The 13,688-nt window shown below is 41.9% G+C and overlaps 1 protein-coding gene across 1 annotated transcript in view; it reads left to right on the plus strand.

The window, feature by feature from the left end:
• agap3 (ArfGAP with GTPase domain, ankyrin repeat and PH domain 3) overlaps positions 1-13,688 on the plus strand; it is a 213,041-nt gene that overhangs the window by 185,567 nt on the left and 13,786 nt on the right. The window contains exon 16 of the mRNA XM_034183336.1: positions 1,426-1,648. Within this exon, the coding sequence (XP_034039227.1) occupies positions 1,426-1,648 (223 nt within the window). The remainder of the gene's footprint in view (positions 1-1,425; positions 1,649-13,688) is intronic.

Genomic DNA, 13,688 nt, shown 5'->3' on the forward strand with positions numbered 1-13,688 from the left:
ATATGATTAAAGTGGTGGGTGGACTCATTTACTTTTTGAGCAAAGCCAATAGAGTCTAATAATAGATTAAATGCAGTGTTGAGGCTGTCATTCTCAGCATCTGTGTGGATGTTAAAATCGCCCACTATAATTATCTTATCTGAGCTAAGCACTAAGTCAGACAAAAGGTCTGAAAATTCACAGAGAAACTCACAGTAACGACCAGGTGGACGATAGATAATAACAAATAAAACTGGTTTTTGGGACTTCCAATTTGGATGGACAAGACTAAGAGACAAGCTTTCAAATGAATTAAAGCTCTGTCTGGGTTTTTGATTAATTAATAAGCTGGAATGGAAGATTGCTGCTAATCCTCCGCCCCGGCCCGTGCTACGAGCATTCTGACAGTTAGTGTGACTCGGGGGTGTTGACTCATTTAAACTAACATATTCATCCTGCTGTAACCAGGTTTCTGTTAGGCAGAATAAATCAATATGTTGATCAATTATTATATCATTTACCAACAGGGACTTAGAAGAGAGACACCTAATGTTTAATAGACCACATTTAACTGTTTTAGTCTGTGGTGCAGTTGAAGGTGCTATATTATTTTTTCTTTTTGAATTTTTATGCTTAAATAGATTTTTGCTGGTTATTGGTAGTCTGGGAGCAGGCACCGTCTCTACGGGGATGGGGTAATGAGGGGATGGCAGGGGGAGAGAAGCTGCAGAGAGGTGTGTAAGACTACAACTCTGCTTCCTGGTCCCAACCCTGGATAGTCACGGTTTGGAGGATTTAAGAAAATTGGCCAGATTTCTAGAAATGAGAGCTGCTCCATCCAAAGTGGGATGGATGCCGTCTCTCCTAACAAGACCAGGTTTTCCCCAGAAGCTTTGCCAATTATCTATGAAGCCCACCTCATTTTTTGGACACCACTCAGACAGCCAGCAATTCAAGGAGAACATGCGGCTAAACATGTCACTCCCGGTCCGACTGGGGAGGGGCCCAGAGAAAACTACAGGAGACTAAGATGAGGCGTATCACTTGCATTGTGACAGAACGTCATGTCTGGGTGTGATCAGACATGTAGGTGCCTTAGTGTTGACGGTCCCAGTGCCTGGAGACGGCCAAGTGGACACCCATGTTTTACCTGGCTGTGGCAGATAGATGTTTACTTTGGAAAAGTGGGAAAGGACTGGTTGTCTGCCTGGGTGGCTGCCGTCCAGACCCTGGCATGGTTCCATGGTGTAGTGGGACCAGAGGAATCAGATACATGTGTTCCTTCAGAGCAGTGAGTTGCTGTGTCAAAAATAGACCAGTGGCTTGACCCTAGCCAAGAAAAGAGTAAGACCACTGACAAAAAGAAAGACAGGAAACACGTAAAAAGGTGAAGTAAAGTTTCTGGTACTTGATTATCATGACCACTTTGTGTCCTTCTTGCTGCAGATCCAGACTGGGCCAGTCTGAACTTGGGTGCCCTAATGTGCATAGAGTGCTCAGGGATCCACAGGAACTTGGGCACCCACCTGTCTCGTGTTCGCTCCCTTGACCTGGACGACTGGCCGGTGGAGCTCAGCATGGTGATGACCGCCATCGGCAACGCAATGGCCAACAGTGTGTGGGAGGGGGCCTTGGAGGGCTATACCAAGCCGGGGACCGACAGCACCAGGTTAGCATCCATCTACAAATAAAAGTGCTGGTTAATGAAGCATCTGGAGATTATAGAAAGTGACGCCGGCACAGTTTTCTCTCCATTAGCTGCCATTTATTAGCAGCCTACCCGACAGCGCACACATTACACAAAACAGAACGCTCCACAAGAATTACCCAGAATGCCACTGAGGCAAGGACACAGTAATTTATGTTATAATATCAGTCCATCCTGGAAGTTTACACTGTGGCTACCTGCACCCTCCTGTCTCTGTTTAATCTTATATTTATTGAATATTTTCCACCACTTTGTCTGATGCCTCGTGCGTCTGCACCTCCAGTAACTCAGCTTGAGAACCGTAATTCATGGAAGGAGCGCCGCGTGTTACATCATTTTGCACCTCGGTGATAAATGCCCTGACGACTTCCAAATCCATCAGGCGTGTCACTTTGCGTGTCGACGTTAATCGAGAAAAGAATTTATAATCTGAGCCACATCTGAAGCAGTACTTTGGGTTCCTGCAACTTCTCCGTGAACGCGGGCGCGCAGTCGATCTGACGCGAACAAAAGGGAAGAAGAAGACTCGATTTATTGCGTTTCACAAGTACTTTTCCGTCCTTTAAATATGCACCTCCTGAATGACACCAGACTGCCCCGCCCGGACTCACCCCACGACTAGCTGTTCTCGTTCCTCTGAGGTCCCCGGATCTGGTAGGAGGATTGTTTATCTCTTGGTGACAGGTGAGACCTAACGTCCCAGTCTGACTAATGACCTGCTGTGTGGCTGTGCAGGTAATTAAGCACACCATTATGGCTAAACCCCACCCCAAGAGTCAGGCCCTCGGGCCCCAAGCTGCCCTGTCACATATCCATCACCCGGGTCCAGGTCATCACTCTGTCTGTCATAACAAAGACTGTCTGTAGGGTCTCCCTGGTGGCATTCCACTGTTTTAACTTCACAGCTTTCTAACTTTGTTAAGAAAAGTCACAGAGCTGTTTTTAAACTTCTCCTGTTAGCGCTGCAGCTGCCCTCGTAGCTACTGTTCTGGAAAAAAGTACTTTTATTTATGAGTGAAATATGTTGAAATAGTTTATTAGCATATGTACAACGGGTATATAGCATGACGTTTTAGCGGTACAGTTTGTTTCATAGCATGATTTTAAATGGAACTTATAAAGTGGGTTGGTGCAGAACCAGTGACCATTAGTATGATGCAGGTCTATGTCCACACGTTGACCTGTATCACACTAATGATGCAGGTCAACGATTTATCTCCTACCAGCCGTAAAGCCAGAAGATGTATATAGAATTGCACTCGGTGCAATCTGTGCATGCCTTTGTGCATCCGTGTATCCATGCATCATTCACACTTTTTGTGCCCAAGATAACTTGACCAAAATTTCTTATTTTCACCCAATTTTAACTGGATATGCCAAATGTGTGTGTCTCTGACATATTTGTGTTTGAACATGATCGTGTCTCACCAATACACTTTTTGGGCCAACCACTTTACTCAACAGAGTTTTGATTATTGTATTTTATTATACCCAGGCAGCTGTCAGGGTTTTGTTGTTTGTGTGTTTGCTTTTTTGTTTGTTTGTTTAAGCATGTGGAGAGCATGAATGGTGGCCATGTGGTTAGTGTGCTATGTTTCAGTGCACAAGGTTCCTGGTTCAAGCCCCACCCCTGCCAGATTTCTCCATGTAATGTGAAGTTGTCAGGAAAGTCATCAGTGTAAAACCTCTGCCAATTCAACATGCAGATCCACCTCGGATCTGGTGTGGCATCCTTGAGTAAAAACAAGGGAACACCGGAAGGGGCTTACTTTTTCTTTAAGTATGTGGAGCAGCAAGCTCAGTGGGATAAGGAGTCAGTCGACCAATATGTAGATTTAGGTTTGACTACTTGTTTATATCCTTGAAGAAACTGTCTCAGTCCAGCTAGCTGTACATAGGTATTGACCTTGACTGGGGAAAAACTTGTCAGACTGGTGTACTGTCCAGGGGGAGTTGTAAACTCTCATCCACTTCACGCTACTGAATCTGGTGATAACAACCAGCATGAATGGGCCACAGGGGCTGTATAGGACTTAGTACTTGGTTAGTATCAGCAAACTCATGTTAATATCCCAGCTGTAACCAGTCAGCTACAAACACACACGCATACACCCCAATATTTGATCTCCATAAATTATAAAGCTTCCAGCTTTAAATTTTGAAAGCAGAACTGCCAATATTCTATTTGCCTACATCCCAATGTGGTAGCATGGTTAGGACAGCAGCACATCTGGTTCTTTCTGTTTCCAAATAGAGAATCAGAACATAAAACATATGCTTCCGTGAATATCGTCTTATTTACCTCCCGGAGTGATCAAGCCAATACTAAACCTGTTGAGTACACGTGTGAGCTCTTGTTGGATTGGGTTTGTTAGTAATTTAACATTTAAACACTCTAAAACATCTGTTCTACTTGTGAACTACTGTGTTTACTGTTTTTGAATGAAATAAATCTTCATTCCATTGCATATTTAAAAAGTCTGAATGTTGCACCATGTCGATAAAAATTTAGAGGTTTTTGCAGTGTTTATATTGGTTTACCTTCTCTGGCTATTGATGTTTTATGCACAGTTTTGCCTAAGTAAGATAAAAGTATGCATGGGTACTAGGTTTTAGATTTAGCACAGTACAAGTGCCTCTGAAACCACTGTGAGACTGCGATCATGTTGCATGTACATACAAACGGGTCCAGCAAACTGGACTTTAACTGGACACTTTGCCAAATTTTATGGCTAATCTTTGGCTTCGCATTGACGAAGGGTGTTTGATCCAGTGGGAAAGAGCACAGTGCCCAAAGGTTTCACAGATCCATCTGTGTCAGTGCAATTGTTCCTTTGAAACTGATAAAAATATCATTAACATCTCACAATGGCAATGAAAAAAAAAAAAAAAACATTTCCAGGATGTCTCAGTTTATCTGGTGTCTCTTCAGTATTTAATAGTTTCTATTCCACACCGGCATCAACCTTTTCACCGAGTGGCCCCAGTGTGAATAATTCACACTGAGTCACATGCAAATTACATTTTACTTTAATTAAGGTTTTCCAGCTCTTACTCAGTCTGTTACTCTGTGTAATTATGCTCTTGCAGTCATAACAAAACTGAATGCAATAAGAAATGTAAAGAATTGTCAAACCTAAAAAGTATAATATCGAATTTAAACATTTTATATGTATAAATAAAATACATTTCCAAGTCTGTTTTATAAATATTTTTTTAGAAATACGTAGTTCAGTTTTGCAGTGGGTATATGTAGAACAAGAGAACATGGCTGATTAAAATTCTAATATTGGCCAAATCCAATGCCATAATCTGTTTGTTTTTAAACTTTGTCTGTATTGTCAAGCATCAGGGAGAAATAGCTCTTTATCCTTGGCTGAAAGTGTTTCTAGAAGAGAGGGATGTTCACCTGCTGGTGCTGTTGATCACATGATAGACATCTGCACCTGTTAGACATTCTTTTGGTGAGAGAGTGGTGAAGCGAACGCACAACACCTGTACACTCTAAAGGTTATTGTGCTTCTCAGACAGGCAGGCACACAGAAAATCAGTTGCAAGAGTGCACGGGGATTCCTATTTGCAGATGACTGTGCTTTGGTTGCCCACTCTCATGAAGACATACAATGAATATGTGGCAGATTTTTAAATTTGTCTCAAAGATTTGGTGTAACCATACATAAAAGCAAAATGGAGTATATGTTTCAACAAAGCTCATACCAGCAACACAGAAATCCCCCATCGCCATCTGTACCCGTCAGTAATTTGAGGATTAAAACTGTGGAGACATTTTGCCACCTGGGAAGCAACATCAGTAACTCAGAGAGTTGCTAAAGCGAGCGCTACATTTAGACAATTAAACCATAGACTTTGGCAAGATCGTGGCATAAGCTACGTACGAAGGTAGCATTCCTGTGGATCCCTGAGCACCATCCATTAAATATATATTTTCTTAAGCCTCTGGGTAACCACTTGTTTCTATGTCTGTTGCTTTAAATGGAAAGGATCTACTGGTTGACCTTTTCTTCATTCTGAAGGGAAGCTTCTCTCCATTTGTCATCCTCGAACCGTGTGGGTGTTTTGACCAAAGCACAGACCGTGTCAATAGGCGTGTCCTCCAGAGCAAACAGGAGAATGTTTAAATAAGCCTAAAATGTAGCTTTTATCAGGGGAGGTTCTTCTTGCACAGACTCAAAAAGTGCAGATCTTTGAGGGTTTTCGGTGTATAATCCAAGGGGGATTATATCATGGCGATTTCCATCTGTCTGTCTGTGTATCTGTCTGTCTGTCCATCCCAAAAGGGTATAAGTGTTGAAGCAACTCCTCTCACATTTTTAGGGGGAAATTCTTGAAACTTGGTACAAGTACAAAGGATGGTAGTACGCATATTATCATACCGTTCGAGTTGGGCCCATTTTTACCAGAGTGATGCATTTTTAGGAGAATTAGGGAAACTTGGTACAATTCCTTGTTTTAGGTTGGTCATAAGCATATTGTCATATCGTTTGAGTTGAGCCCATTTTAACAGAGCTATGTTTCTTGATTAACAAATCTATACTCTTAGTTTCATGAGTGGATGCCTGCATTCTGAAATCAACTCCTCTCTCAATTTTAGGAGGAATTTTTGGAAACTTTGTACAATTCCTTCTTATAGGTTGGTAATATGCATATTGTAATATTGTACAAGATTGATGCATTCTGGCAGAGTTATGGGCCTCAATTAACAAACCTAGATACTGCCACTTACATGAGTTGGTGTCTGCATTCTAAAATCAACTATCACATGTGTTGAAATGTTATCAGAATACCAAAGCAGCATTTGCCAGCAGGGGATATCCTGCTCTCAGACCTCGATATGTTACATGTTAAAGGTACATCTACAAAGACTTTGCACATTAAGACCCCTTTAATTCATAAAGAGAACATAAATTACTAAGTCCTGTATAGACCATGGAGCCCGTGGATGACAGTGTTTATCCTGGATTCCTTAGCCTGAAGCAAATGAGAGTCTAAAGGCACCTTGACACTTGCACGCATTTAACCCTCACACTGCCGCACAATTCATTATGCCAGTGCGACCTGCTGTGTTCTGTTGAATGCTGTGCTTTGTGCCGCTGGATGCTACATTATATTAAATAATTATTTTGTAGCAGATTAATCATTTGCTCTGAGTTTGACTGATGAAGCCTCCTCTAATCGCTTCCGGAATCATAGCAGAATTTTCTGTAGCTGCAGCATTTTTTTCTGTCTCTCTCCTGCACGTCATGACATGGAGAACACATTTGGAATTGTCTAAAAGGTAATTATTTGTAATATTTACATTGTAATGGCTTGGTAAAACAGTTGCATTGTCATTCCTTCTTATGAGTATCTGTAAAATTATGTTTATGATGGATTTAACATCCATCCATTTTCTTCCACTTTATCCAGAGTCGGGTCGTGGGGGCAGCAGCTCAAGCAAAGCCGTCCAGACCTCCCGACCCACACACACCTCCCCCAGCTCCTCCGGGGGAACCCCAAGGCGTTCCCAAGCCAGCCGAGAGATGTAATCCTTCCAGCGTGTCCTGAGTCTTCCCCGGGGCCACCTCCCAATGGGACGTGCCCGGAACACCTCTCCAACGAGGCGTCCAGGGGGCATCCAGGAAAAGATGCCCAGGCCCCTCAACTGACTCCTTTCGACGTGGAGGAGCAGCAGCTCGACTCCGAGCTCCTCCCGAGTGACCGAGCTCCTCACCCTATCTCTAAGGGAGCGCCCAGCCACCCTGCGGAGGAAACTCATCTCGGCTGCTTGTACCCGTGATCTCGTTCTTTCGGTCATGAGCCAAATCTCATGACCATAGGTGAGGATCGGAACGTAGATCGATCGGTAAATCGAGAGCTTTGCCCCCCTACTCAGCTCTGTCTTCACCACCACGGTCCGATACAGCGACCGCAATTTAACATCTCTTTGTAATTGTTCACATGAGCTATGCTGTGGCCTCGGTTGCGCTAACGCAAGGACTCGCACTGACACTCAGTGTTGTTGAATTGTTTGCGCAATGTTCACGTGAAGTTTGCGTAATTAATGCATGCCAGACATTTTGAACATTTCAAAATTTTCTTGATGCACTTACACGAAGCCGCACACGGTTTACAATGAGTTTACTCTCCTGTATGGCAAATTGCATACCAGTGCGCGGATCAAATTTGTGCAAGTGTCAAGGCACCTTTAGGCTTCCCCTGGGCAGGATCCCACTCTGACTTACTTCCTCAAGCGAGCCATTTACAGCTGGATGGACTTGAAGTGTTTGTGCAAGTCCCCAGACAGGTAGTGTGACCGGGAATAAAACCAAAGTCTACATAATTCTTGTCTACTAATCCCACTGACCTACCTGCTCCTTGCAACTACATTCCAGCAGATTGACATTGCAGTTTTTAAGACATTCGTGTGTAGATTGGGGTATGTTGTCTTGCTAGAAAACAAATGTTGCCCAACGTCTCAGAAAGAAAACATCCTATGTAGGCCTTGGGTTCCATTGATGCCAGTGTTTGTCAGACTGGCGCTCCGCCCAGGCTGACACAGGTCAGTTCCTCAGCCAAGGCGGGTACCCATTTACAGATAGGTGGACAGGAACAGGGAGTGTGAGAGTGACCGGGAATCAAACCCTGGTTTATGTACTGGTAGATGAACTCCTTATTCCACTGAGCTACCTGCTCATCATTAATTCTTAACATTTTATTCTGTAACTGTCAACATGGACAAGTGTATTTTCAAATTAAAACCACTTTAAATATTACGAAGAAGCCTAAAATTTAGTTTCAGAATTTGTAGTCAAAGTTTCAGGATATTTGTGTCTAAAAGCTGCAGTTTGTAGCTGATGGAGACAGCGATTCATGTGCAAATAGTGCAACATATTTCAACGTCTCCTCATCCTTTCAGAAAAATCCCTCCTGTTTCTGATTGCAAATGAACAAAAGAACAGAATACAAACAAATGGGCTGTCAGTTTTAATCCCGTGGGAGTCCGGGACAGGCCTTTCTTTCTTCTCCGCACTCTGGCCAGTTCAGAACTGAATGATGGCCTACAGTTATTTATTGAATGGCTAAAGTGCTCCACTGTGGACTTGATGAAAGATTATTGATGTTGATTCCTCTCCCTACCACTGTCAGTCCTGTGTCGCCTTGGGCAGGAAGGTTCTTCATTGTCTAAAATAAATCCGATCCTATCCTGCAGCAGCAGCGTCTCCATTATTTTTCACTGTCAAACGATAAATCCCATTTGCAGCATAACTAATCTTCACCAAAAAACAGCAGTGGTAAATATCCTATCCAGCCACCGGTTATTGAAATGCTGATGATTTTGTTGCAGATAGAATAATGTACCCGTTAGTATCAAATCATCTTGCATCTTCATGAGTTGCAAGACAATGAATGATGCATTGCAACCGCCTTAATGGTATGCATTTATTTCTCTCTCTCTCTCTCTCTCTCTCTCTCTCAGCCATAAATCCTCAACAGACTCTCTCACTGTTTTAACTTGAGCTGAAACTGTGAGGGGATTTTAATTGTGTCACACTGGTGACACAAAGCAGCTTTGTGATGGCGCCCAGGCAGCCGATGTATAGCGCCCGACTCCCACTAAACATTAGTGACACCTAATCTAAACGATTCAGTAACTACCTGAATATCAACTCGGTATCTGATTGAATGTCTACTGCAAGACTAGGCTTAGCCCCGTCTTTTTTGAGTTTTAAGTTAAAAGCATTCATCCACAAGATTGCTTTAGCTTATGATATTCTGGAGAGAAAAAAGACAATATATATAGATTTGTTGTGTGCAGATCAGCACAGCAGTGCTGAAATTACTGGCGTACAGCAGACGGATTACAGGCATTATAACGGGGACCGTGGTTATATTCATGCATATGCATGTCGCCTGATCGCTTCTTCTTGCACCTTGTGGAATCCTCCAATACAGCCATTCTCAAACTTAAGAACTCCGGGGCACACTTTGACATCTCAATATTGTATGTAGACCACCAAACCTTTACTCGTAATTTTGATCGACACATGAGACTAAAGTCCTATGGAGATGGAACTTTTATGGGAGGTGGAGTGATGTAATGTTGTAACACATCTGTAATATGTATGGCCAAATCACACGGGATTCATAAAACATGAGGTGTTTTAACCCCCAAAAATATGAATCAGCTGCAAATTGTGAATTATCTGCAAATCATTAATTGCAAAAAGTGAATACTGAAAAAATATCTCCCAAAACCTGAACGCGGGTCTCGCAAAACGTAAATATCATTCATAATATATATATATATTTTTTTTTAAGTTTAAGTAGTTTATGGATTTCAGTTTACGGTCAATTACTGCAGGAAGGCTTAATTGCAAACCTTATCACCGCAAAAATTATTAGGTGAGGTGGGGAAGTGATCCAAGCAGCTCTCACTTCTGGTGTCAAGCGCCTGGTCCTGCTGGGTGTTACCCACTCTGGGGACAGTGTCAGGTGAGGAGTTTGACTGGGACAGTCCACCTGTAAAACTCACAGAGGACAGAAACCTCCCCCTCCGATAAATGGCTCAATAATCTTAAGAGAAACGTTGTAGAAAAACAAACACTAGTTTCTAACCTCAGGAAGGTAGACGACGAGCTACAACCTTATTTTTATCTGTATGAGCCGTTATCTGAGCTGGAAAAAATAACATTGACCTGAACGTGCAGACAGAGGAGAAACAGAAGCGTAGGGACCATCTACAAAGTGGAAAAACAAGACACCAGAAAAATATTCAATAAATTCAGGCCTGGTGTCACCAAATTCACTGCACATATCATTGGTCTCCTGCTGGTTATACTACAGCACTCAGTTTGGAAAAATGTGCAAAAATTGAATTTTAGTGATTTTTTTTTTTTAATCATTAAAATAAGTCAGGAAATGAACTGTAAAATTCACTAATTCACTAAAATTCAATTTTTGCATAATTTTGTCCCAGTCAAACTCCACACCTGACACTGTCCCTGGAGCGGGTCACACCCAGCGGGACTGGGCATGTCACACCAGAAGCGAGAGCTGCTCCAATCACCTCCCTTCCTGTATTGATCCCCGCCCCCCCTAAAAAAAAAAAAAATAATAATAATTTTTGCGGTAATAGGGTTTGCGATTAAGATTAACTGCAGTATTTCATCCGTAACTGAAATCCATGAACTATTTAAACTGAAATAAATAAATAAATATATATGAATATATGGATGACATTCATGTTTTGTGAAACCAGAGTTTTACATTTTGGGAGATATTTTTCAGTATTCACGTTTTGCCAAGTCACGTTCTCTTGACTGTTTTACAGAACTAAGAGGTGCCGGAATGTTACTGACAGAGCACGCAGTCTATGAAAATGACTAATGTGGGTCTTTCGGACAGCAATAAAGTCAGAGAAACTCCACATATATACAAAAATTAGGCATCCCAGAGCTATAATAAAAGTACCATTTGATGCCCCACCCCCTTTTTTATTGGCATGTCAGCACAAAATCAGTTCCAACAAAAGTGAATATGTGAGCTGTATTTTTTTATTCAATAACAATAATAGTAATTTTTTGGTAAGTGCACTGCCCAGCAGAATACCACACAAACACATTTGCAAATGTGCATATAATATTAACCCCTTAACGCCTGAATTTATATAGCTGTATATAAAAAAATGTTTTGTGTGTGTTTTTGCCTTTAAGTAGATGGTAAATAATGTTGAGATTATTAATTTCACTTTTGCACAAAAAATAAGTCGTAATTTTGGTATTTTGGTAATTTGTGTTATAATGTTATAATAATAATACTGATATGTTGCAAATATGCGACAACAGGCATACTGGTCAATTTGGTATGTTGCATATTTGAGTCAAATATTGTAGCATATATGCGACAATAGGCATTAAGGGGTTAAAATGATTGTAAAACACAATTACTCATACTTTAAGTCACGTTATCTAAAATAGTTTTTGAAGTCCTACAACCTTTACTCTGGTACGAATTATATACCAAAAAAATCACATAAATCAAACCCAGTTTTCATATCTTTTATTATTAACATTGAAATTCATTCATTTTTATCAGGTTTTCATAATTTGTAATGCTTTTATGATGCATTAAATGTGCCTAAAACATTTGCACAGTGCTGTATGTATAATGTCAAAGTAAGTCAGATAAATGAAGATTAAGACATTTTTTAAATCCCATGGCTTTGTTTTATTACTACTGATTACATTTTTTAAAATAAGACATTTTGAGGGTAATTTTAAACTTCATTACAAAATTGAAAGATTTTACATTTTTATGTTTTATTTTATTTATGTTCATGTATTTATTTTATTTATTCATAAATTCATTTATTTATTTATGTTTGCACATTTTTTTGTTTTTGTTTTTGTTTATATTTTTAATGACCTCTCAAGGTCCACCTGTGCTACCTTTAGGGTCCACCTGGGGGTGGACACCACTTGCCTACGCGGGCCCCTGATGGGCCACGTCCCACACTTTGGGAATCACTGCTCTAATAAACACAGATGTCCGACTTTACTGCAGTGAGGCTGCAGTAAAATTTGTGTTCATTAATTCTTCTTGGTGGAAGCCCAAGATTACAGCTCATACGTCCAGTCAGTATATTTGGGGGGGGGGGGTTGTTCTTTTAATTATCGCCTGGAAGTCTTTGTGTTTTGCATGCCAGCTCTAATTGCATTGCATGGCCGTGATAGAAAATACCACAGATTTGACAGCTACTGTTGGGTGCAGGTCCAAGAGACCAGCTTCACTCACATCTACGTCTGGCATGTGCGCACACAAACACATACACACAGAGACAGACACCAGTTCTCATTTGGAGAGATGTCCTGGAGCGTGGACGGATGTGGACAGCTATCCCTCACTGACGCCGGCCTCTCACTGTCACCCTCTGTAGGCTGCACGCTGCCCTCGGCCACAGGCAGGTAATAGCTCTGATGAGAGCCCTCCACTTTGTTTCAGAAATAATTTGCCACTCCTGCAGCCTGCAGGGCTGCGTAGTAATAAAAATGAATCACCCTGCTAACCTCTCCCAACTTGGCCCTGCCGCTTGTTTTAACTCTTTCCGCACCGATATCTCAACTCGTCTTGCGTTTACAGCATCATGACCAGAGGTTATTAGCCTCGGTAGTAACCTGTTTTAGGATTAGTCCGCTGAGGCCTTGGTCTCCCAAACGGTGAGCAAGGATTCCGAGCAACTCACAGGTTAGAGTGCTGGAACGTCAACTCTCTAAAGAGCTTTTGGAATAGCCGGCCTTGCCAGGAGCCCTGGTGGCGAGGACGTAATTAATTAAGACAAATGAATGACTGGGTCTTCCCATGTAGATCTCTCTCTCTCTCTCTCTCTCTCTCTCTCTCTCTCTGTCTAAATGAAAGCCACAGGTCAGTAATTAGCCCTGTGTGGGAGAAGTGGTACCACAGTCACTAATTGCCCACATGCCATCCCGTTTCAGAGCCAGGTAGTCCAAGAGGAAGCACAGCCTACATTGCCACATAATTTACTTTTAATATTGTTTGAATTGCAAAATAAAGTCTCTTATGGGAAAAAGTGTTCTGCCAAGATGTAGAAATGGGTACGTGCATAACGCAGGAAATGTGTTCTCCTCCTCTCGGCTTTGTTGGGGAAGCACGGGTTCAGCAGGGGTTAACAGCATGAGCATTTAAGGGTGTAAGTCTTGCTGGCACAAAAACACAGCCACTCCATCACGAGGAGTCTGACAACCTCATTAATGTCACAATATATTCAACTCATCCCTCTGCCTACGGCACCCAGATGCTCTCCTGTTGGCCTCTCTATAGAGCCGAGGCCCAACAAAACAACCTTTGAATTCTGGTCAGAGCTGCTGCATCTGTTCCAAACATGCTCTCAATGCACGAGAACCAACTATGTCGCTAATAAAAATATGAGTCCGTATTCTTTTGTAGTTGTTCTTTTATGATAACAAAAACAAAGGAGTGTACA

This window comes from Thalassophryne amazonica, chromosome 12 (genome assembly GCF_902500255.1).
Source record: "Thalassophryne amazonica chromosome 12, fThaAma1.1, whole genome shotgun sequence".
NCBI classification, from domain to species: Eukaryota; Metazoa; Chordata; class Actinopteri; order Batrachoidiformes; family Batrachoididae; genus Thalassophryne; species Thalassophryne amazonica.